This window comes from Geotrypetes seraphini, chromosome 2 (assembly GCF_902459505.1).
Source record: "Geotrypetes seraphini chromosome 2, aGeoSer1.1, whole genome shotgun sequence".
Classification (NCBI taxonomy): domain Eukaryota; kingdom Metazoa; phylum Chordata; class Amphibia; order Gymnophiona; family Dermophiidae; genus Geotrypetes; species Geotrypetes seraphini.
In genome coordinates, this window is record NC_047085.1 from 334065676 (window position 1) to 334092819 (window position 27144).

The 27144-nt window shown below is 42.2% G+C and overlaps 1 protein-coding gene across 1 annotated transcript in view; it reads right to left on the bottom strand.

Annotated features, from left to right (window-relative positions):
- VPS41 (VPS41 subunit of HOPS complex) overlaps window positions 1-27144 on the bottom strand; it is a 401709-nt gene that overhangs the window by 182908 nt on the left and 191657 nt on the right. The window contains exon 10 of the mRNA XM_033930242.1: window positions 18373-18439. Coding sequence (XP_033786133.1) covers window positions 18373-18439 — 67 coding nt within the window. The remainder of the gene's footprint in view (window positions 1-18372; window positions 18440-27144) is intronic.

Here is a 27144-nt window from a genome sequence, read left to right on the forward strand (position 1 = left end):
CCAATTGCCCATACAAATCTCGCCGATCACCACAGGGTTTTTTTAGATGAGCGGGCCAGCTCTGAGGTGGGACAACTGCTCCTTCTTCCCCGCACATAATGGAGACCTTCAAGGACCATCCCTGTCTTTAGAAGTGCCACCTCTGAGTTCTTTTGAATGTGCCGTCCTCTTTCCAACCAACTGCTCACAGGAAGCAACAATCTTTTTCTATCACCATCCTCCACCGCACTTCACCGTAGCATCTTATCAGGCACAAGGCAAAGATGATCATGATTTACCTTTAGATTTACAACAGCCAATACAACTTTGTTCGTAAAAGACAAGTATGAGTTCCGCTGCCATTATAGCCATTAGAACCCAATGAAATGGATCCGATGAATTAGAATAAAATTGAAAATTATAAGTTACCGTCCAGCCTCAACGGCTCAAAATGGGTCAACACCAAAAATAGAGAAAAAAATAAAGCTGAGAGGTTAAAAACTAACTTAAGATGGAAATGAAAATCTAGAAATAAACTCAAAATAAGATGTACAAGGAGGGAAGGCATCATCACCAACTACCTAACCTGGCGCCATCTTGAAAAGAAGTGGAGTGCTCAAACTGATAAAAAGTTTCTTCGATACAAGGAATCCCTTTTGAGCTCTTTCTCCCACATGTGAAATAAACAACACAGGTAACCTCAGGTTTGAAGAACAATTTCTGGGATGTGGAAGGGGATATAGAATTGGATGTGAGTTTTTGATTTTTTTTTTTTTTTCTAAAGGTCAAATTTGGAGGATTATAGTTTATTTGAGGAAAGGAAATCAAGTTGATGCTGTAGAAGAGGTGAAACTTCAAAATACAAATGTTAAATTCAAAACTAAAATTAAACTCTTGAGGGTTTGGTTTGCCATAGGCTTAATTTTGGAATTTCAGGTTAATAATATGATTATAAGGTATAAATTAAAATTGTTGCATAAAATTAAGCATTTTTTAGAGAGAAGTTTTCTGCAGGTTATAGTTCAGTCCTTAATACTTAACTCATTGGATTATTGTAATATATGTCTGGTAATATCTGCCAAACAGATGAAATGACTGCAGATTTTACAAAATGTTGCTGCAAAACTTATACAAGTGGGGGAAATAGATTCAATCATGTTTCCCTGTTACTACAAGAACTGCATTGGTTGCCAATTGAGGCAAAGTATTGGATTTCAGACATACTGATTTTGGTAAAATGAACACTCGAAGAAGGAGCTGATGACATGGGTAAGAAGCATAGAAGGAGGAAGAGGATAGTGGTCCAAACTGAAAGTTGCTATAAATATGGCAGCAGATCTTTATACAAGGAATTAAACAAAAACAAGAGAAACAGGAAGTTCTTCAAACAAGTGGCCAAAAAGCTAAGGGTGCATTCAAGAAATACAAAAGAATGCAACATGAGGATAATGGTAAAGAAAACTGTATTAAATTCAAAGAAGCAAAGAGGGAAATACAGTTAGCAAAAGCATAGGCAGGAGGAAAAATGGCTAAAGATGTAAAGCAGGGGTGTCCAACCTTTTGGCTTCCCTGGGCCGCATTGGCTGAAAAAAATGTTTCTGGGGACGCACAAATGCGCAAACACTGCAGCAAGACAGAGGAGGGAGCTGGCAAGATGGTAAACACCCGGGGCCAGCAGAGGAAAACACTGCATCACCCTCGACCGGGGCCGCACAAATACTTCACGGGGCCACAGGTTGGACACCCGTGATGTAAAGAAAGGTGAAAAGACCTTTCTTAGATATTCTCGGGAAAGAAGAAAAGCTAGGAATGGAATTGCAAGACTGGAAGATGCTGAGAACAGCTATGTTGAGAATGATGAATGTGCTAAATAACTACTTCTCTCCGGTGTTCATAGAAGAAAATCCTGGAGAAGGACCGCAGTTGGCTGCCAAAGGCATATCTGGGAATGTAATTGATGCTGCACCGTTCATGATAGAAATTGTTTATAAACAACTTGAAAATTTAAAGTAGACAAAACTATGGGGCTGCATGAGATACATCCCAGAATACAGATGGATCTCAGAGAAATTCTGGCAGGAAATCTTAAGAATTTATTTTAAATATCTTTAGAGACAGGAGAGGTTCTGTGGGATTGGAGACGACTGAATGTGGTTCCTCTTCAAAAATAAGGAGTCAGGAAAGAAGTGGGGAAACTACAGGCTGGTAAGCCTCATGTTGGTGGTAGGAAAAATAATAAGAGTCTTTGCAGAACAAAAAGATGATTAATGTTCTAGAATCTAACGTGTTGTAGGATCTGGGGCAACATGTTTTACCAAATGGAATATCCTGCCAAATGAAACTTTGCCTTGGTTACCAAAGAATTGAATAAAGGACATGCACTAGATGTAATCTACTTAGATTTCAGCAAAGTCTTTGACACAGTTCCTCACAGAAAACTCATGAATAAGCTGAGAGAGCTGAACTTAGGATCCAAAGTGGTAAAGTGGTTGACCAACAGGTAACAGAGGATGATAGTAAATGGAATTCGCTCAGAGGAAAGAAGGTGAGTAGTGGAGTGCCTCAGGGGTCAGTACTGAAGCTAATTTTGTTTAATATATTTGTGAGAGACATTGCTAAAGGGTTAGACAGAAACATTTGCCTTTTTGCAGATGACACGAAGATAGCCAATAGAGTTGATAACCTGGAGGAAGAAGAAACCATGAGAAGAGATCTCAAAATATTAGAAGAATGGTCAAAAGTCTGGCAGTTAAAATTTAATGCAAAGACATGCAGAGTGATGGACTTGAGATGATGCAGAAATACCAAGGAAATGTACCCGACAGGAACAAATCTTAGGAGAGGGACCTTGGGGTGATGGTGCCTGAGGCTCTCAAGGTGATGAAACAATGTGAAACAGCGGTGGCAATAGCCATAAGGCTGCTAGGCTGCATAGAGAGAGATGTAACCAACAGAAGAAAGGAGGTATTGATGTACAAGCATTGGCAAGGCCCCACTTGGAAAACTGCAGTTTTGGAAGCTGTATCATTCTAAAGAGTAAAAAGATTTGAAGCGGTTCAGAGAAAAGCAACAAAAATGGTATGGGCTTTGTGCCATAAGACATACGAGGAGAAACTTAATGACCTGAAGATGTATACCCTGGAGGAAAGGAGAAACAAGGGTGATATGATATAGACATTCAAATATTTGGAAAGTGTTAAGAAATAAACCTTTTCCAGAGATGGGAAGGCGACAGAACTAGAGGACATGAATTTAAGGTTGCAGAGGGATCAACTGAGGAACAATGTCAGGAAATACTTTTTCATGGAGAGGTTTGTAGATACCTCGAATGCCCTCCCTCAGAGGTTGGTGGAGATGAAACAGTAATGAAATTCAAAAATTTGTGGGATAAATACAAAGAAATCCTGTATAGAAAGAATGGAACCAAAGAAACTTTGCAGTGATTAGATGGCGACTCCAGTAATTATGAAGCTGTGCTGGATAGGCTCCTATGGTCTGTGCCCTGATCATAACTGGACAGATTTGGATGGATTGGAGTGGGGCTTTGATAACAGCTTCAGTACTGGAGAACAATGCCAGTGCCAGTGCCAGGCATATGCATATGTAGAATCGCATCATACATTATGCTATGAGTTTATCTTGTCAGTCAGACTGATTGGATCATACAGGTCTCTCTTTATCTGTCATCATTTACTATGTTACTATTTCTAGCCAACCTATTCCTAGGCAGGATACAATAAAAACATACATAAAAACTACAAACAGAAAATAATGCAAGCTCAGATACATATTTATGCTCATAAAATGATACAGTGTGTCTAGGACAGGAATGCTACAGTTTTCAACTGTTTATTGACCAAAGACAACGTGTAATATTTCAGAGTACTTTCAGTTAAATAAACCTGGGGGCTAAAGTGAATCCCAAAGCAAATATTTTACTACTACTCCTTAATATATAAATAATAAAAATATTTTATTATTCACATGGAACAGCTGTATTTCTCACCCAGATAATACAGGGGTAAAAATACCCTTTGTATACTGCAAAATCAAGTACTACTATAAATAACAAAAAGGAAACAAATCAACTGTACAATAAACATGCATTAAATAAACCTTCATGCACTACCTCCATTGTATGCAAATCCATCTCATGCACATTAACTGTGGTTATCCTAAAAATCCAACATCCTGAGGACTGGGCTGAGAACCATTAATGCGCTTGAAAATTGTTTTTAATCAAGTAAACAGCACCTAAAACAACAGGAATATTTCTGCTACATTTTCTTGGTTATTGACTACATTTCTAGGCTCTGGTGTTGCCCTGTCTGTGTTCAGTGATCTAAAGATAGCTAAGGTCAAGATGGAACAGACCAGAGTTCAAGATGTCTGTCGCATATCCACAGACCACAAGTTTCTTTCAGCTACCACAGAGGATTCAAAGCATAAGGAATTCAGGTAGGGTCAGAAAAGATAAGGACTGTGACGACATTCCACAGTCAACGGCCTATATAGCTTAGTTAGTAATCCTTAAGAAAAATTCAAGTGGTAGGTAGCAAAGGATCCTAGAAAAGAAGAAAATTCTTCCTGATGAGGGTGAGGGCTCTGTTATTGAAGAAAAGGATTGGGAAGCAAGAGTAGATAGAGACAATGTTGTTATATGCCTATCAGGATAAGAAAGAGCAATTTTATAAGTTAGAGAATTCACGGGAGCCAGTAAGGAAGCCGCTCAGAACTGAGCTGCTGTGCCAAATCGCACACCTACTCATGCTGCTCAGCAGCCGAAGAAACTCACGGCAGCCAGTTAACAGCGGGGCAGGAACTCTGAAAGTTCACTCCTGCCCGCTGCACTTCCACCGGGGATTGGCAGTAGAGGTATGAGCCTAGGGCAGGGAGGGGGGCAGGGGACAGAGCCTTACGGCAATGGCCTGCAATAATTTTGGAAGAGGGTGTCTTGTTGGCTTGAATATAAACCGGGACCCCTATTTTTGGGCCCAAAAATCCCGGTTTATATTCGAGTATATACGGTAACTGTTTTCTTCTTCACTCATTTCTGAATAATATTACTTAACATTCTTTGTGCTTGGTTGTTTTGGGTTTGTTTTTTAATTTTGTGGCTGTCAGTCTAGCAATCAGCATTTTCAGTTGGCATAATTAATGTCAGCAAAGGTCTATGGGAAATTATATCAATCTGACTCTGGGATGTGGATTAGAGAATGACACGGGGAAAAAATCTGTCCCCGTCACTGCCCCGACCCCGGCCCACCATCCCCTTCACCTCCCCGTCACTGCCATCCCCTTCACCGCCCCGTCACCATCACTGCCATCCCATTCACCGTCCCGTCACCGTCCCTGCAGCATCCATATAAGCCTTAGTACTGTAATATTTAGCTTATTCCTTTCTTATAAATCAAAGTTCTGGCTGCTGAACTAGAGAAAGAGATGTTCAGCTGGCAGGGCTTTGTTTATAACTTTTTATCAATACAACTAATATACTACTTTATCCTAAAGCAAAAAATAAATAAATAAATAGAATTTTTTTTCTACCTTTGTCGTCTGGTTTCTGCTTTCCACATCTTCTCATTCAATTCCTTCCATCCACTGTGTGTCTTCTCTCTGAGTCTTCCATTTGCTGTTACTGTGCCTCTCCCTTCATCCCCCCCAAAATGGTCTAGCACCCATCTTCTTCCCTCCGCTCCCCCATAGTCTGGCATCTGTCTTCTTCCCTTCCAGCGTCTTCTCCCCACTCTGTCTTCCACATTTCCCTTCAGGGTCTGTTCCTCTCTACCCTCTTTCAATGTCTGTTCTATTCCTTTCTACCATCACCCTTCCCTCCCTCCTTCACCATCTGTTCCTTTCTACCACCCTTCAGTTCCTCTCGCGTGGCTTATCTATCTACCTCCCTACTTAGTCCACTTATGATAGCTGATCTTGGATTCCCTTGTGATTAGCTCAACTGGACACTGGAGCAAAGAAAGAACACCCCCCCACCCCTCGGGAACCCTGGGCAGGCAAGCAAGCAGAAAGTGTGGGGATGCGGCTCACCTTATCCGAGTTTCCAGGGAGCAGGGAAGGATGCAACAGTTCCTCCCATACCACAATTCTGAGGAGGTTTTGATTTTTCCGTGAGGCAGGGCTGATCCCACCACTGAGCACATGGCCTCACATTTTGGCCCCATTTCCTTGCTCTTACTGATGAAAAGATCCTCAAAAGGGTTTTTTTCTCCTGGTTGGTTAACCTTTTGAGGATCTTGTCAGTGTGGTTAACCATTTTCACTATTCTTACATTTTGGCCCCATTTTCTTGCTCTTACTGATAAAACCAAATGAGGCCCTGTATCCCTTCGCATCTTCCATGGACTGCCCCGTCTTCAGCGTCTTCTCCTCTCCATCCTCCCACCCCTAGCACCCTTCACGCAGTCCAGCAGCTCCCTCCTGCTGGCCAGCCATGGATTTCCCTCCCTCCCTTTCCCTTCTCTTCTCTTGTTGAAATTGGCGATTTCTATAAGGCTATGTGCTGTATTACAGCCAGAACCTTGAAGTCGCGTCAGGTTGCCTGCTAGAAAAGTCTCCTCCGATGCAACCAGAAACAGGAAGTTGCATCGGAGGAGATGTTCCCAGCAGGCAACGCGTCACAACTTCAAGGCTCCGGCTGTAATACAGCACATAGCCTTATAGAAATCGCCAGTATGAACAACAAGAGAAGGTAAGGGAAAAGGAGGGAGGGAGATACATGGTCGGCCGGCCGGCAGGAGAGAGGATCAAACGCTCTTCACCGCGCGTTCACACTCGTTCACCGCCTCGTGCTAACCATTCACCGCTTCACGGGGCCGTGAATGGCCTTGTCTCCGATCTCGCGGTGACCTTTTTTTTTGGTCACCATTTTGGCGGGTTACCCACGGCTAGCCGCGGGTAACAGCCACCGTGTCATTCTCTAATGTGGATGGAGATAGACCCCTAAGTGCTCATGCACAGAATTCACATAAAGAAAGCATCCAGGCAGACTGTTTCAAACAACCCTAATTAAATCATGCTTAAAAGGTAACAAACGAACTTGCAGCTAAGAGGGGCGAAGAGATGCTAAGAAGATGTGTTAATGTCTGATGCTTAGGATGGACAGCTTAAGAGATACAATGGATCCAGGTGGTCAGTGAAACTAACTATTGTTTCAAACAGTTTACAAATTCTAAACAGAAAGATACTGGGAAATACAATAGATTCTATATTTAGAATAAGATTCCAAGCTATAAAAGGCTCCTCTAGCATCACCCCCTCCCTCTTGCTCTATTTCTGGAACCTGAAGCTGGGAACATCGCCCCCCCACCTTTCTCTCTCTACCTCTCTGTCCTCACAGCACCTATTCTCTCTCATTCACAAGAGCACAGAAGCATTCTCTGTAATTGTACAACTTATCTCTCTCTCTCTCTATCTCTGGAACTTTGCTTTCTCCTTAATTGTAATGTTTATGAATCTTACTTTTCTGTAAGCCTATTTCTATAATATATTCTTTATGCCATCACCTCTGGCTGTGCTTCTCATTTGAGTTTATTTCCTGGTGAATCTTCTGTGAAGGTACTGAACTCAGGACCTGGCATTTGTAAGGGCGCCTAACATAACCCCTACAACCTAATATTATGGGGGTGCTACCATTCTTACAGTGGCATACTGAGCTGAGGATTTTAATGTATTGCCCATAACGATGCAAAATCCTTTTCTTGGGTAGTGACTCCTAATATGGAGCTCACTTTGAACTTGTCCAAATAAGTGTCATCTGCTATTGGGATACCCAGTCCTCTGGTCTCACTAGGTCCTTTTGAAATTCCTCATTATTCCTAGGTATCTAATAATTTTGAATATGTTTGTGTTATCTGCAAATCTGATATCTCACTCATCATTTTTAGAATCATTTATAAATGATTTAAAAAGCACTGGGATACATGTGTTGTAAGCAATATGGAAGCACTATGCAATTGCACAAGGCCAGATATCCAGCAGAAAATACTTGATGGAGAAAGTAGCAATAAATCTTTCACCAGACAGTGTAAAAATCTACAGTACATCAAAATGTGATCACAAAGATATTTAAGACCAATGAAAGCCTTGTAGCTCAGTACAGTACTTTCACATTACAATCAATACGGTGCTGTGGTAAAATCAATAGGAAAAACAACAAAGGACATTTTCAGAACAAGGCACAGTACCCAGGAATAATATAAGGTGAGTGAACTGATTCTTCTTTTAAGCAAGTATTCAACTTTTCACAAGCATAAACAGGGATAGAAACATGATTAGAAACCTTAGGCATCAGTGGTGTGGAGATTCTTGAAGCCTTATTTTTCTGCCTTTAACTCATTTTTTTTCATTGAATTTTTTGGCTTTCCCTTCCAGCTTAGCTGTTCTCCCTATTTTCTTCCATTTCTGCCATTCTTTGTCATGGCCAAGTCCACTCTAGGAAAACACCAAAGTCTTAGGAAAAGTATGTTCACCTGTAACAGGTCCCTTTTCTTTCAGATTGAATATTCTGGCATTCAAAAGATATCAGACTTGAAGCACAAGTGTTCCATCCAGGAATAGGCAGAAGACAGGAAACAAGCAGAAACGAGACACTGAAAATCAGTAAAGAATAAGGCATGAGGAACTCCTACAGAGTACAGAGAAGGTTAGGAGTTCCAGGTTTACATAATGTAGATTCTTTGGGATTCTGCCAGGTACTTGTGATTTAGATTGTGATCTAGATCAGTGTTCTTCAACCTTTTTACACCTATGGACCGGCGGAAATAAAATAATTATTTTGTGGACCGGCAAACTACTAAGACTGAAATGTTTTTTTTAAAACCATCGCCGCCCCGTCCCCGCGAGCTTGGTCCCACAAAACGTCTGATCCCATCCGCACAAGCATCAAATAGTTATAATTTTATATTGAACATATTTTATTAAAGTATAAAAAGAAACAATATTCTATACAATTGTCATTTTATAAATACAAATAATACAGGGCAAAGATCAACAAAACCCCTGTCTCCCCTCCCCTTCACATATATCCCCTCTACTATCAAGAAAACTGAATAAGCCAAATTATTACAGAATGCTACACAAATATCATGTAACAGAATACCACAGTCACACATGACAGGAATGGTGTTAGGGGAGTGGAACTAGGGCAACTGCCCCCTGGTCAGAGAGAGCCCTAAGCCAGCTGGAAGCTAAAGAGGCACTGCCTGGGCTTTGCACTTCCCAGTTATGTCTAGCAAGATACATTTTTCAAATCTGATATATTTGAATCGCAAGATAGAAATAAAATTATTTTTTTCTACCTTTTGTAGTCTCTGGTTTCTGCTTTCATTGCCTTTTCACTCTCTTCCATCCAGCGTCTGCCCTAAGAACATAAGAATTGCCACTGCTGGGTCAGACCAGTGGTCCATCATGCCCAGCAGTCCGCTCACCGTGGCGGCCCTCTGGTCTAAGACCAGCACCCTAACTGAGACTAACCCTACCAGCGCATGTTCTTGTTCAGCAGGAACTTGTCTAACTTTATCTTGAATCCTTGGAGAGTGTTTTCCAGTGTTCCAGCTTTCTACCACTCTCTGGGTGAAGAAGAACTTCCTTACGTTTGTACGGAATCTATCCCCTTTCAACTTTAGAGAGTGCCCTCTCGTTCTCCCTACCTTGGAGAGGGTGAATAGTGTCTTTCTCTACTAAGTCTATTCCCTTCAGTATCTTGAATGTTTCGATTATGTCCCCTCTTAATCTCCTCTGTTCGAGGGAGAAGAGGCCCAGTTTCTCTAATCTTTCGCTGTACGGCAGCTCCTCCAACCCCTTAACCATCTTAGTCGCTCTTCTCTGGACCCTTTCGAGTAGTACCGTGTCCTTCTTCATGTACGGTGACCAGTGCTGGACGCAGTACTCCAGGTGAGGGCGTACCATGGCCTGGTACAGCGGCATAATAACCTTCTCTGTCTCTTCAGTCCAGCATCTGCCCCTTCCATTCACTGTCTGTCTTTCCCTGCCATCTCTCCTCCTGCCCCCCCCCCCCCCCAATTTGGTCTGGCATCCATCATCTTCCTTCTGTTCCCCTCATGGTCTTGCATCTCTGTCCTTCCCTCCCCCCTGTGGTTTTTAGCATCTCTCTCTTCTCATTTCCTCCACTCAGATCTGATATCGTTCTCTGCTCTCTCTTCCCTTTTCTTCTCTGGTCTTCCTTCTCTATTTTCTGCCTCCATCTAAATTAAATTCTTTCTTACTATTTAGTCCTGTTTCCCTCTTTTCACTGTGTCTACCCACAGCTTGTCACCCCTTTCCCTCCATTATCTTACTATTTTCTCCCCCCTTTATTTATCTCCTCCTTCCATCCAGTATGTGTTCTTTCCCCACTTCCATTCAGCATCTGCTCTCCCCTCTCAACTGACATCCATCTGCCTTCTGCTCTCTCTCCCTTCTTCTCACTTCCATCATCTGTCCCCTTCTCTCTATCCTCTCCTCCATTCCATCATCTGCCCCTTCTCTCTCCCCCCCAACTTCCATCATCTGCCCCCCTTCCCCTCACCTTTGCGGGTCATTTTCTTTCCCCTGAGGGTGGCTCTTGTCAGAGGGGAAGCTTTGGCCGAGCAGAACCACTTGCAAGGAACAGTGGAACTTACTTGATGTCGATGCTGGGGCCCGTTGCCGTTTGAAGAAAATAAAAAGGTGGAAAAAAGGGACCTGCAACGTTGAGAGGAAGGGAAACCTCCAGGACAGCTGCTCTTTGCACTCCTTCAGCGGCCCAAGAGTCTTTAGGCAAGCGGCAGCTCTGTGTGCTTTTAACTTCGGCACAGAGCTGCCCCTAAGCAGTAGTTTAGCGTGGTTTCATGAGGCAGCCTCGGGGCCTTTGCTAGGCCGGCCCACATCGCATCATCGAAGCGGGCCGACCTAGCAAAGGCCCCGAGGCTGTCTCATGAAACCACGCTAAACTACTGCTTAGGGGCAGCTCTGTGCCGAAGTTAAAAGCACACAGAGCTGCCACTGCTGGTTGGGAGGTGTGGAGACAAGGCAGGAGGCATATGCGGTGGAAGGCAGGAGTCAAAGTGAAGGCAGGAGTCCCGGCACAGCGACGGCAACAGGAAGTTGCAAGTCAGCTGACGCTGGCACCTTTTGTTGCGGCAGGGACCCGAATCCTTTGCGGACCGGCAAGATTTTTTTGCGGACCGACACCGGTCTGCGGACTGGCGGTTGAAGAACTGTGATCTAGATGGACCATTGTTCTGATCCAGTATGGCTACCAGAACTGAACTCTGAGGACTTTCTTAGAGATCAGACTCCACAGGTAACCCTTGAGGGGAGGAATGCTGGCCTAGTGCCTAATGCTCAGTATGCCTGAATCTAAGAGTGAGGTTGTAGAGGCTCAGCATTAAAGATACTATTCACAGCAACCTGTGACCTATATACATAATTTGCATATGTTTGCTTGAGGAGAGAGCTGTTGACTAAAAGGCTTCTTTGGATCAGTTTAAGATCTTTTTGAGACTTTGGAGAATAGTAAGTGGGAAAGAGGCATGGAAAACTATTAAGTCAGGCCATGTGCGCTATACTTCATTGTGGTGAAAATTTTCTCACCCTAACTAAAAAGCGCTCCTTGATGAGAGACCTCTGGCTGGTTTCAGGCTCTTAGTTTGAGACTGAACTCTGAAGACTTTCTTAGAGATTAGACTCTACAGGTGATCCTTGAAGTTAATTCCCTCCTACCCACACCAAGGCAGAACTTTTTTGGTTATTCAGCCAACCAAGAACAGGGCATTGTTTTGGTAGAATTTTTCTGCTTTCTTTCTTCCAGTTGTAAGTAATTCTGCAACCATGGTTCAGAAGGCAATGGTTCAGAAGGCATTCACAACCATGCACAACTTAAGACAAATCCGAAAATACTTCAACAACGAACAATTCAAACTCATAGTACAAGCGCTAATCATAGGACTCCTGGACTATTGTAACATACTTTACCTGTCCTGCCCCACCAATATGCTAAAACAATTACAAACAGTCCAAAATACAACCCTAAGACTAATATATTACTGAAAAAATATGACCCCATTACCTCAGCTTTCCAAGACTCACACTGGCTCCCAGTACAAGCATACATACAATACAAATTCTACTGCACCCTATTCAAAGCCCTAAATGGAAATGGACCTTAAATAGAAATGGACCAAGCTATCTGAACCACCTAATCAATAAAAACACATCCAGACCAAGGAGAACTCAAGCACACTTTACCCACCCCTCCAAAGGCATGCAAAGCAAAAAAATATGACAGTCTACTAGCCACCAGAGCAGCGAAAACAGACCAAATCTGCTAATCACGACGCCCAACTACAAAACATTTAGAAAAAACTGAAAACCATACTATTCAAGAAATTTGTCAAATGATCTAACCAAACCGTATCGACCCTTCCGAGATCCCGACACATACTATAGCTATCAACTTTGTAATCTCCCTGGGAATGTCCAGGCTAATTTCTTGTTGTAAACCGCCTAGAACTGAAAGGTATTGGCAGGATAGAAGATACCATGTAATGTAATGTAAAGTATGGCTGGGAAACATTGTATCACCAAAGCTGCTGCTCAGATTACAGCTTCTGCCTCTGTGCAGACAGAAAATGTTACCCAGGCAGAGGGAGCGGTTTCATGTGCAAGCTGTTTTCAGCTTGAATCCCTCATGAAGAAAGTAAAGGAACTGAAAGAGGAGGTGAAACATCCTGAGAATGAGAGGTACATCAATGAATTGGTTCATGAGGCATCAAAGATTTCCAGCATTGGGGAAGAAGAGGCTATGCTGAAGGAAGACAGCTGGACTCAGATTACGGAACCCTGCAAGATTGGTACTGTGATTTTACCCACCCTTGAACTGAAGAACCGGTATGCTGTCCTGGAAGTGAAGGAGATGAAAGCATCCCAGGGAGAGGAAGGACCAAAGCTTGACATTCCAAAAATTGCTGGCTCCATGATCACTAGGAGGAATAAGGTAGTGTGGTTGGCGATTCCTTTCTGAGGGGTACGGAAGCATCCATCTGCAGACCAGACATGATGTCCCGGGAGGTATGCTGTCTGCCTGGTGCCAAAATCCAAAATGTTATGGAGAAATTGCCAAAATTCATCATGCCTGATCACTATTATCCATAAAAACATGATGGCAGAAAAAGTCCAAATGGCCCATCTAGTCTGACCATTTGCAGTAGCCATTATCTCTTTCTCTTTCTAGAAATCCCGCATGCCTATCCCATGCCTTCTTGAATTCAGACACAGTCTCTGTCTCCACCACTTCTTCTGGGAGACTGTTCCACACATCTACCATCCTTTCTATATAAAAAAAATCTCTTAACTTCATCCTATGTATGCCCTCTCATTCCAGAGCTTCCTTTTAATTGAAAGAGACTTGACTCTTGCGCATTTATGTCACATAGGTATTTAAACCTCTCTATTAAACGTCTCTCCTCTCTCCCGCCTTTCCTCTGAATTATACCTATTAAGATCTTTAAGTCTGTCCCCATATGCCTTATGACAAAGACCATGCACCATTTTAGTAGCCTTCCACTGATCCGACTCCATCCTGTTTATATCTTTTTGAAGGTATGGCCTCCAGAATTGTACACAATATTCTAAATGAGGTCTCACAAGAGTCTTATAAAGGGGCAATACCTCCTTTTTCCTACTGGCCATACCTCTTCCTATGCACCCTAGCATCTTTCTAGCTCTTGCCATCACCTTTTCAACCTATTTGGCCATCTTAAGATCATCAGATACAATCACACCCAAGTCCCACTCTTCTGTTGTGCACAACCGCGTTGGCACTAATGATGCTGCCTGGTACCCCTGCAAATGTATCAAAAGTAGCTTTGGGGCTCTGGGAGAGAAGATGAAGTAGTCAGGTGTGCAGATAATATTCTCGTCCATCCTTCCTCTTGAGGGTAAGGGCCAGGTAAGAGACGCATGCATCCTGGAGATGAATACATGGCTACATGGATGGTGTCATCGAGAGTGTTTTAACTTCCTGGACTATGGGATGATTTTCCAAGGGCTGCTGAGAAGGGATGGTATTCATCTATCAAAGAAGGGAAGACATGTCTTCAGCGGCAGGCTGGCTAATCTACTAAAGAGGGCTTTAATCTAGTAATGATGGGGGCAGGGTGATCAAAGCCCCAGGGTGAGTGTAAGCCCTTAGGTATGTAAATCCTGTATACCTCTGCATGGATGGGAAAAGGGGGCAATGTCTGAAAAGCAGTATATACTAATGCTCAAAGTATGAGAAAAAAGATTTTGGATCTAGAAGCTGTGCTGGAAAAAGATGAGTTGGATATACTGGGGATCATGGACACATGGTTCATGGAGAACTATGACTGGGATGTAGTTATATCGGGCTATAATTTGTTTAGTTAACACAGGGTACGAAGAAAAAGAGGTGGAGTAGCGTTATATGTTAAAGATCATATTAAAGCCACACAATTGCAGGATCTGCAGGGCAAGAAAGAAGCAAGACCGCCGGTACCAATGCAAGGAAAAAGAGGAGGAAGTCCGACGTTGAGAATGAGTAGATCTTAACTCATGGAGTGGAGAATGAGATCCGAAACTGAGAGACCTCAATGCTCTCTTAGAAGTGCTTTTTCCATGAGGAGAGCGAGATCCGGTACCATGCTTAGGCTGGGCTCGATACACCATGCTTAGGCTGGGCTGATACCGAGGAAAACTGTGTAATCATCAGTACCGCTTGCATTTGAATGATAGCAGCAAGCTCTCAATGCAACAGCTCCTTAATTTGGTCTTGGATTGACTGCACCGGTACCATTTGCTGAACTGCTGGTACTTCTGGTGCGGCAGCGTGTCGAGGCATTGGCGACCTCGAAGACAAGGCACACCTCAGAGGTGACATAGCCTGCACTGAAGGAGAATGGTTGGGTCGATGCTTGGCATGCATCAAGAGACTGGATGTAGATAATGCCTTCGACACTTGTTGGGAATAAGTTGACTTCTTAGCCGGTTTGCTCAAAGCTGGTACCGACTCTGATGTTGAAGGAGGTGTTAATGCCGATATCGCTGTAATTGATGTCGATGCCGCTGGTGTCGATGTGGTTAAGTACCAAGCTAACTGACAATTATACACATATGTTCAGGATCCAAATCTGTCTGTTTTTTCCTCTATAGCACTCTTTTTCAAGCCACTCAATGTTTTACTGAAAGTACATAATTATCAAGTTCATCTATGTGATACCTGGGATAAGATCATTTCAGTGGTAGCTCCAAAGCTATGGAACTGTATCTTTGAATTTATTTACATCTGTTAACTACTTAACCCCCCACCTCCACCCCGACCTTTTACTAAGCTGTGGTAGAGTTTTCTACCATGGCCCGGAGGACAAATGCTCCCATGCTCATAGAATTCCTATGAGCGTCAGAGCAGCATCAGAGAATTTAGTACCTCGGGCTGCAATAGAAAACTCTACCGCTGCTTAGTAAAAGAGGGTCTTAATGGAATTTAAGAAATAGTTGAAAAATTGCTTTTCCAGGATAAGACTGTTAGTACTCATAAAAGTTAGAGATTGTAAGAGATTATTGATGGAAATGCTTGATATTGCCTGTATAATTAATAACATTGTACACTCATTTTGGTACATTTGAAAGGTTTAGATATTTCCGTGGCTGCTCATACTATAATATGTTATATTTAACTAACAAATTTCCCGGTGTTGCCCGGATATTTATTTATCCCAAAATGTCCCATGCCTACATGTCCCACCCCCCCCCCATGTCCCACAAGTCCCCCCTCCCACATGTCACCCAGGAATGTTCCTCTCTATGGGGCTGAACTTAGACTTAAATGGCATCGGGAGTGTCAGTATTCATCTCAGTGAGCCCGAAAACTATGGGTTAGACACTAATATATGTTGTTTTCAATAATTTTTTCATGTTACCCTCTTTCCACCTCCACAGTATTTTCCCCCAGATAGTAAGTCATATGTGTACCAAGTTTGGTTGAAATCTCTCCATGCGTTTCAGAGTTATACTGAGTATTTATCTCAGTGAGCCCGAAAACTATGGGGTAGATACTAAAATCTGTCATTTTTGATAATTTGTATGTCACCCCCTTCCCACCCCACAGTATTTTCCCCCAGATAGTAAGTAATATGTATACCAAGTTTGATTGAAATCTGTCCATGCATTTATGGATTAGACACTAATATCTCTCGTTTTCAATGTCACACCCTCCCCCCCTGCAGTATTTGTGCCCGGATAGTAAGTCTTATGTATACCAAGTTTGGTTGAAATCTGTCCATGTGTTTATGGATTAGAGAATACTATCTGTCATTTTCAATGTCACCCCCTCCCCCCACCCTCACAATATTTGTCCCCAGATAGTAAGTCATATGGGTACCAAGTTTGGTTGAAATTTCTCCATGCATTTCAGAGTTATGCTGATTATTCATCTCAGTGAGCCCGAAAACACTATGGGTTAGACACTAAAATCTGTCGTTTTTGATAATTTTTACATGTCACCCTCTTCCCTCTACTAAGCAGCGGTAGAGTTTTCTATTGCAGTGTTTGTCCCCAGATAGTAAGTAATGTGTATGCCAAGTTTGATTGAAATATGTCCATGCGTTTCAGTTATGCTGGAACATACATACACACAGATACATCCGATTATATATAGTGGTACTTCGGAATCCGAACACCCCAGAACTCAAACAACTTGGAATCCAAACTTTTTCTTTTCAGTAAATTTTGTCTCGGAATCCGAACGCTGCTTTGGAATCCAAACTTGCGAGAGAGCCCAGAATACAGCAGAGGAGTGAGAACGGGCAGATTTCGGTGCTTTCTTTCCGCAAAACTCCTCAGCAGATCCCGATCGCCTGCAAACTTGGGGAAAAGCCTACTCCTCTGTGCTGTTTTGCGGGCAGCGAAGGAGAAATTAAAAGTGGCAGATGCTAGTTCGCCAGTAATTGTCACCCCCTTCGATCTCCTGTGTAAGCCATGCTTCCGGAGAGGTAGGGAAGGTAAAAGTTTTGTGGGGGGTGGGGTGAAAGGGGAGACTGGATCTACTGGGGCAGGGGCCCTCCCTGCAGCTGCCGATCGGACTCCTCCAGCCCCTTCTTGCCATGCTTCCTCCTCCTGTCTCCAGAAACCCCCCAAGACGCTGCGATGATCTCTAACACCCCCCCATCCTTTCTCCATGTTTGTTTTGAAGCATTTTCAATGTCCAATCCTTATTTTTTTCGGCTGTACCTTCATTCCACCTCTTGCGCTGAAAATCAGTCAAATTATTTGGAGGGGAGGGTTTCTTATTTTTTTCCTTTTTCACATTGCAAGGTTTTCCTACTCTGTTTCAATTCTGCCCTTCCCTCATCTAAGAGAGCAAAACACAACAAAAAATAGGGGGCACTTGCCTTTAAAGGGCTGCTCTAGAAACTTGTAGCTGCGTGGAGAATGGCTTACATGTAAAAGTAGCAAAATCTCATGGCTAGACTGTATAAAAATAAAAGATCAAAGTGATTCTATTGTGCTGTCAATTTGAGTTTGTGGGACAAAGGAACGGATTAATTCAGTTTCTACTATTTTCAATGGGAAAAATTGTCTTGGAACTCGAACGTTTTGGAACTTGAACTGAATTCGGGAACGGATTAAGTTCGGATTCCAAGCTACCACTGTATATAGATTATACACATTTTGGTGTAACTTGCTATTCATATTAGAATAGCAGGCTATAATAATAATTATGCGCACCACATGCTATTCTGTAAACAGCATATAGGGATCATCAGCATATAACTGCAAGGGAGGTGTGCACGTGGGCTAAACCTGGGAGGGGCATGGGCATAGCTCCAAGTTATACCTATAGCTTATAGAATATTATAAGTTACATATGGAATACAGAACCATTTATACTTGGCATATCCGTTTGTGCCTAATTTTAAATGCATTAAAGTCAACTTATGTTGGTATTCTATAACTTCAGATGCCATTATAGGACTGGAGCTCAGTGCTCAGAATCTGTGTGCCTATCTTGAAGTTCCTAGCTACATAATTGTCCCCATAGTTCTTCACAACTAGGACCTAGCTGAACCACCACATGTTACAGAACATTTACACTTGCTGGGCTACTACAGTCTTTCTGATTAGGTGCAAAAATGTAGAGCATGGCCACTTGAAGAACATTTCATTATGAATAGTCTTTTTGTTAGCTGTTTTGATTTATATTAGAACAAACAGATTGGTACTGTCCATCTGGAACAGGATAGCATCACATTTGGGGAAACACAGTGGAAATAAAAGGTGAAAAGTGAAATATTACAGTGAAATAAAGGCTACATATGAAAATTTCTGCATCAACAATCTATTTTCTTATATTCTCATATGTTGAAAAATGTGATAACCATACCTATTTCAACGTAGCGACTAGGCAGGTCTCTGATTTCACTGGCATGGCGCTCCTTCACTGAACATATCTGGGAAAATGAGTTACAGATGATTTGTCAATTATTTCCTAAGATACCACTTTTACCTAATACTCAGGCAAACATTGACTGAAATACCCAGTGCAGGTAGGGAACCTGAGCAAGATGTGAATTTTACAAAAGAAACTCATAGAAGGGCAACTACAAAATAACTAGCTAATTCAAAGTGATTTAATATGTCTAAACAATCATAATGGAGAAGCAGCTCTATTAAAAGCATGAATACTACTCAGAGCAAAGGGGCAATTCTATTAAGTATATATCTTTTTACTTGATGCTACCTACTGAGAGCCTATTCAATAATGGTATTTGGGAGCCCATATTCCATTATAGAATATTCATGTAACTTGGTATCGCCTTACATTTAGGCATATGTGTTTACACCTGCCATGAACATGAGAAAGACATGGGGCAAGCCACTGCTTGCTCTGGATTGGTAGCATGGAATGTTGCTTTCTTTGGATTTTGGCCAGGTACTAGTGACCTGGATTGGCCATTGTGAGAACATGCTACTGGGCATGATGGACCATTGCTCTGACCAGTAAAGCTATTCTTATGTTCTTATAGTCCACAGTTGATATTCGTCCTTTTGTTTTTGAATAAACAATATTGTTTTTACAAATTTTGCTCCTGGAGTGTTCATTGTTCGATCCCACTTTGCTTAGTTTGTTCTTGAACCCGTGGGTTCTGGTCCTGTTGCACTTTGGTGTTTGTCTAAATTCAGCAAGAGCACACATTATTAACTTACTATATTTTGGAAGTAGCAGCAGCCTGAATGCTCCATTTAATATATGCACTATGTCACTTATGTGCACCTTATAAAATAGCACTTAGTTACATCCCTTACATGCATAAGTGCTAATATTTTGTATATTTACACATTCCCAGTTGTAGAACTGCCCTTAAGCATAATACTTAAAAAAAGGTTAATTAGATTTAAACATATGTAAGGCAGGAAAATGGACAGCTATAATGAAGAAAGAAATAAAACTGTATTTATGTTTCAAATACATAGTATATAGTAAATGTCGGCAGATAAAGCACAGTTACTTACCGTAACAGGTGTTATCTGGGGACAGCAGGCAGATATTTTCACATGTGGGTGATGTCATCCATGGAGCCCGATATGGACAGTGGAAAGTGAACTGTCACTTTAAGCTTCTTGAAATTTTGTTAGGGAATTTTAAAAACTTTAATCTAATATGGGGTCCATTGACATCTTTTGTACATTTAATATAATTATACATTTGTTGTTAGAAGAATTGCACATTCAGGGAGGGAGGGGGGAGGAATATATAGGTTATAATCAAATATTATTATGGATGGGGCAGGGTGGTTTATAAGTTTAAAATATGTCTAAGTGGATAAATGTGTAATTTTATGTTTAAAATATGTAGTGAATTACGGAATTATGATAGATCTATAGATTATTGAATGATAAAGAATAATTTGGGTGGGAGGGTTATTGGTCTGTAAGAATATTGTAATATTTTAAGTGATGTCTATAGTGTAAATGTTTTATTTATTGTTCTTCACTTATTGAAATTATTTTAAAATGAATAAAGATTATTAAAAAAAATAATAATAAATTTTGTGACTGCCAGTCCCACACATGCGCAAGTGCCTTCCCGCCCAACGCTGGCTCGTGGTATCTCAGTTCAGTAAACCAGCTAAGAGCCAAGAAGCCAACCAGGGGAGGAAGGAGAGATGTGAGAATACCTGCCTGCTGTCCCCGGATAACACCTGTTATAGTAAGTAACTGTAATTTATCCTAGGACAAGCAGGCAGCATATTCTCACATGGGATTCCTTAGCTGAATTGCAATGGGATAGAGGGAGAGTTGGCTTTAAGTGGAAAATAAATTCTGTAAAACAGCTTGACTGAAACAGCCATCATGTCTTGAGAAAGTCTCTAGACAGTAATGTGATGTAAAAGTGTAAATGGAAGACCTTATAGCTGCTTTGCAAATATCTTCAATGAGAGTTGAATGCAAAAAAGCCACCAATGCTGCCATTGCTTGGACTTTGTGTGCAGTAACACAGCCCTCTAACTATAGCCCAGCCTGAGCATAGCAGAAGGAGATGCAGGCTGCCAACCAATTAGAGATAGTCCATTTGGTGACAGGTACTCCTAATCTGTTAGGATCAAAGGAGATGAAAAGTTGAGGTGAAGTCCTAGGAGCCTTGGTACGGTCCAAATAGTAAGCAAGAACACGTTTGCAGTCCAAGTTATGAAGAGCCACTTCACCAGGATGAGAATGAGGTTTTGGGGGGAAAAAACAGGCAGTACAATGGATTGATTGAGATGAAATTCTATGACTGTCTTCGGAAGGAATTTTGGATGAGTCCAAAAGACCACCTTGTCAAGGTGAAAAACAGTGTAAGATGGGTCGGAGACAAGTGCTTGAAGCTCCCTCACATGACGAGTTGAGGTGATACAAATCAAGAAGACTACTTTTTAAGCAAGAAGCTTAAAAGGAACAGTAGTGAGTGGTTCAAATGGAGGCTTCATGAGGATAGAGGGGACTACACTGAGGTCCCACACAACCAGAGGTAGTTTAATTGGAGATTTGGAGTTGAACAATCCTTTCATGAACCTGGAAACCAGTGGATGAGTAGCCAACAGTTTATTGTTGAAAAGACTATGAAATGCACTGATAGCACTGAAGTGTACCCTGACTGAAGTGGTTTTTAGGCCAGGATTTGAAAGGTGAAGAAGGTAGCCCAAAACTGTAGAAAGAGGATGTCACTGGATCCAAGTGATAAAGGAGTATACCAGCTGGTAAAGCGTGTCCATTTGAATCGATAGCCTTGTTGAATAGAAGGTTTTTGAGAAGCAGCAATGATTGCTTCTACTGGTGCAGAGAGGTTTAAATCTGTTGGAATGAGGTGGAGAGATACCAAGCTGTGAGATGTAGAGACTGTAGGTTGGGATGCAGCAGAGAACCCTGGCTCTGAGTCAGCAGAGAAGGAAAAACCTGTAGAGGAATGGGATCTTTGACGGTCAGTTGAAGGAGAGAACCATGGCTGTCTGGGCCACCAAGGAGCTATGAGGATCATGGTGGCTGGTTCACGCTTGAGTTTGAACAAGGTGGTTGGAAGAAGAGGAACTGGAGGAAATGCATACAGAAATTTGCGAGACCAATCCAGTAGGAAGGCATCTGCTTCAAGTTGATTAAGGGAGAACTGCCTGGAGCAAAATTATGGCAACTTGTGATTGGAGGGAGACGAGAAGAGGTCTATTTGAAGAGTTCCCTAAATTGAGAAGATGTGGAGTAAGACTTTGGAGCTGAGAGACCATTCATGCAGTTGAAGAAATCTGCTGAGATTTTCCGCCAGAGCATTGTGTTTCCCTTGCACATATACAGTCTTGAGAAAAATATTTTGAGATATTGCCCAGTTCCAAATATGAAGGGCTTCCTGGCATAGAGGAAGGGAACCTATGCCCCCTTGTTTGTTGATGTAGTACATGGCTACTTAATTGTCTGTTCTGACAAGAATGACTTGGTTGAGAAGACGATCTTGAAAAGTGTTGAGAGCTTTGCAGATCTCCCGAAGTTCCAGGAGGTTGATGTGGAGCTTCTTTTTTCAAGCGCTCCAGATCCCCTGTGTTCGTAGACAATCAAGGTAAGCCCCACATGCATATAATGAGAGATTCTCTGGTTGTAACCCCACCGAAGCAAGAGACAGAGAAGTGGAGAGACTTTGAGCCATCGGGAAAATAGATCTGCGGCTTGACTCCACTGTGAAGCCAGGTTCCACTGAGCAGATCTGAGATGGAGACAGGTGGATGCCATGTGACCTAGAAGACGCACCATTTTGCTTGCAAAGAGATGGTGAAGAGTGGAGACTTGATTGTACAGTTGAAGCAGTTTTTCTTATCTCTGCTGGGGTAAGTAAGCTCGTAGATGAGTAGTGTCCAATATTGCTCCTATGTACACAAGCTTCTGTGAAGGTTCAAGATGAGATTTTTGGACATTTATTTTGAATTCGAGAAGCTCTAGGAGAAAGATAGTTCCCTTTGTGGCTAACTGGACACTTTGAGGTGACTGGGCTTTGATCAACCAATCGTCTAGATAAGGAAACATGTGTAGCTCTTGAGCATGTAAGGATACTGCTACCACTACTAGGCATTTCGTGAACACTCTGGGAGAGGATGTGAGGTCGAAGGAGAGAACTTTGTATTGGAAATTATGATTTTGAATGCAAAAGCCAGGATAAATGGAAACGTGTGTGTAAGCCTCTTTGAGGTCTAGAAAGCACATCCATTCATCTCTTTCATGAAGTGGGTAAAATGTCCCTAAGGATAGCATGCAAAACTTCTCCTTGACCAAATATTTGTTGAGAGCTCAGAGGTCAAGGATTGGATGAAGACCACCCATCTTCTTTGGAATTAGGAAGTACTTTGAATAGAACCCAGTGTTCTTTGATTTAGAGGAAAAGTTCTATCACATTTAGGTTTAAGAGAGTGTCTACTTCCTGGAGAAGAGGAGAAGTCTGTTGAGAATTGAAAGAGGACTCTTTTGGAGGGTTGTTTGGAGGAATTTGAGTGAAATGAAGAGAATAACCCTCTTGGATGATCTTTAAAACCCAAGTTTCTGTCGTGATTAGAGTCCAACGGTGGTAATATAGTCTTAGCCGACCTCCGAGGAGGAGGGACAACGGAGGGTATGATGGCTATGCTCTCGAGTAAGGCATCAAAAAGACTGAGTCGATTTCTGAGATGCAAAAGGCTGATGCTCTTGAGTTCTTTGAGGCTTCTGTCACTTTTGAGGCAGCGGCTTTAAAGCAGATGAAGATGCAGGAAAATGCCTCTTGTAAGTGGAATAAGACTGCTTAGAATAAGGTCAAGATGACTGAGGTTTCATCGACTTGTAAGCTAACAAAGTCAACATGCTCTGCTGATGACGAGTGAGCTTTTGCACTCCTAAACTTTTTCACCAAACAGCTCTTCTCCCAAACAAGGGATATTAATCAGTCAATCTTGCACATTAACATCAAGATTAGAAACTCGAAGCCAGGCTAAACGGCACATTGCAACAGCCATAGCCGATGCCCTGGAAATGACATCAAAAGTGTTGAAGGTGGCTCTGGTTTGAGGATTAGCTGTAGTCACTTGAAAGTCCTCAATACGATCTTGTGGAAGGAATTGCTCAAAGTCTGTCAAATGTTTGACCAACTGCTTAAGGTAAAACGTCATAAAAATTATAGCTAATGACCCTGTCAGCCCACATAGAATTCTGAAAAAGTCAAACTTTTTAAGCGTGCGAGCCTCTCTACTTGGAGGAGACGTGGCAAAGGCTCTTCTACGTGATGACTTCTTAAGGGCAGACTTGACCAACAAAGACTGGTGCTGTAGTTGGGATTTATCAAACCCAGGACACGACTGAATATCTTTCGAGGAGCTATAGGGAAAGTGAGTGGAGACTCCCAGTTCTTAAATAAGGCATCCTTTAAAAGATGATGAAGTGGAAGTTTAAGCAAATCCTTATGCACCTCTTCAAAATCTACGGTTTCCAGAAGCTCAGAACAAGATTCAGAGTCAGACTCCAACTTCACTGGTAACACCTTACCATCTGGTGGATGAACTTGGTGAAGAATAACCCCTTAGGAGGCGAAGAGGAGTAGGAGAAGGATCATATGGGATGACATAGGACTCAGGGGCTGAAAGCTCAGGATCAGGTTCTTCATGAACCAAAATATCTGAGTCCTCTGTTGCTAATCCTGGAGACTCCCTATGAGAAAGCTGAGGTGAAGACTTATGCTTTGCATGGGAGGGAGTGTAATGATCTGGAAAGGCGTCAGGAATGGATACCGGAACGAACCTTTGGAGAACAGTATGATTTGGTACCATTTTTATGCTCTATCGGTATCGGTGGGTGATGGACGAGTGGTACCATGAGGCCTTGATGCTGTATGCTCAGGCTGGGTCGGTACCAAGTGAGACTGCACCGGCAGTGATGGCATTTGCGTTTTAAGCATCGCATCCAACTCCCTTTAAATGAAATCTCAAATTTGAGTCTGGATGTTCTGCACCGGTACTGATTGTCAAGGCATCAGAGATGTAGAAACCGATGCTTGCCTCACAGGTGACAGAGCCTGCACTGAAGGAGACCTACGACGCTGTCGACTCTAGGCATGCATTGAAGGACTCACTGTCAAAGATACCTGTGACAGTGGATGGGAGGATGATGGCTTCTTAGCAGGTTTACCTGATGGCAGCACTGAGCCCAACATTGAGGGGAGCATCGATACCGGTACTGCCAATTTTGATACATCCTTCAAAGACATAGTAGACCCAAACAGATAATCTTGCTGAAATCTTCCAGCTTTGAGAGTTTGTGTTTTCAGTGTGAGCAACAAGTACATGAATCCACGCAATGCTCTGGCCCCAAGCACTGTACACAGCACCAATGGTGTAGGTCAGTGTTTGAAATGGGCCGCTGACAGTGAGAATACTTTTTAAAATCAGTTAACGGCTTCGACATGAGAGGAAATACTATGTTAGCCAAATCAAAAGACTGAATTGTGACTTGACGCCAAAGGCTCAACAGGGCTGAAGCCCTGAGGCATGAAAAAACTCCTAAATTTGGCAGAAACTCAGAGGAAAGCAGTCTAAAATGATACTTCTTTGCTCAATGGAGAACAAAGAACTGAGGTACTGCGAGCCAGCATTGGGCGGGAAGGCACTCGTGCATGTGCGGTATTGGCAGTTGTGAAGTTTCAAGAAGCTTAAAATGACAGTTCACTTTGCACTGTCCATACTAGGCTCCGTGGATAACGTCACCCACATGTGAGAATATGCAGCTTGCTTGTCCTAGGATAAACCTGCACAATCCATCTAGTCTGCCAATCTAGGTTCCACTTCATGATTACGTACTGGTATACTTTATCTCTGTCTTTCCCTGCCAATTTTGGGCCACAGAGCATAGAAGTCTGCCTGGCACCAATTCCCTACTTCTCAACTACTGGAGTTGATGTTGAAGCCCATTTAGCCTCGATCCCGATTTATTGTGATACTGAGGCGACAATCATAGTAACTGATTTACACATTATGAACAATTTTATTTTCATAAGAATAATTTGTGTTTTGTACCTTACAGCCTGATGTTAGTTCCCTTGATACTCTTTAATGCATTGTAACTTGTGCGTAGATTAATATTTCTATAGATCCTTACTATTTCTGGTGTGACATTTTTATGAATTAAAACTGACATTTTAGACATTGCTCAAGGTTCGGTGCTCTGGCCTGTGCTCTTCAACATATTTATAAATGACCTAGAAATTGGCACAAGTGAGGTGATTAAATTTGCGGACGATACAAAGTTATTCAGAGTAGTGAGGACACAGAAGGATTGCAAAGACCTACAACGAGACATAAACACACTCGAGGAATGGGCCGCAAAATGGATAATGAGATTCAACGTGGATAAGTGCAAGGTGATGCATGTCGGTAACAAAAATCATATGCACGAATACAGGATGTCCGGTGCTATACTCGGAGAGAGCCCCCAGGAAAGAGACTTGGAGTACTTGTAGACAAGTCAATGAAACCGTTTGCGAAATGTGCGGCGGCAGAGAAAAGGGCAAACAGAATGCTAGGAATGATTAAGAAGGGGATAACAAACAGATCTGAGAAGGTTATCATGCTGTTGCACTGGGCCTTGGTACACCCCTACCTGGAATACTGCGTCCAACACTGGTCGCCGTACATGAAAAAAGGACATAGTACTACTCGAAAGGGTCCAGAGAAAAGCGAGAAAATGGTTAAGGGACTGGAGGAGTTGCCGTATAATGAGAAGATAGAGAAATTGGGCCTCTTCTCCCTTGAAAAGAGGAGACTGAGAGGGGACATGATCGAAACATTCAAGATATTGAAGGGAATTGACTTAATAGAGAAAGAGAGATTGCTCACCCTCTCCAAGGTGGAGAGAACAAGAGGGCACTCTCTAAAGTTAAAAGGGGATAGATTCCGTACAAATGTAAGGAAGTTTTTGTTCACCCAGAGAGTGGTAGAAAACTGGAACGCTCTTCTGGAGGCTGTTATAGGGGAAAGCGCCCTTCAGGAATTCAAGAAAAGGTTAGATAAGTTCCTGCTGGACAAGAACATATGCAGGTAAGGCTAGACTCAAATAGGGCACTGGTTTTTGACTTAAAGGCTGCCGCGTGAGCGGACTGCTGGGCATGATGGACCACTGGTCTGACCCAGCAGCAGCAATTCTTATGTTCTTATGAAGAGTAGTATGTTTTTTAATGTTATATCTATTCTACGTATATACATTGTAAACGGCTTAGATTTGTAGTATAAGACATTTTTCAATAAATAAAATATATTTGTACCACTGTAAAAATGCCATTTAAAAGACTCTTTTATAGCTTGAACAGGTACTGAGAATACTGAAATTGACTTCTGGCAGCTGAATAAACCTAGAATATGAGCACCAACTGCTCCTGAACTAGGGTGCAATAGAAGGAATGATAAGTTTGAGATATAGTCATAATATTAGGCTTTCCTAAAGGAAAAATGTGCAAGAGAAAAGGGATGAGAATGTTTCTCCCAGAGAAACTGTGTTGCTCCATTAGATGTCACCAATACTCCATTTAACAATCAAACTTCTCAGGGTACAGCACCAGAAAACGCAGACACCAGTCTAGCAAATCTCGTTGACTCCCTCACAAAACTAATGAACGCTGAAT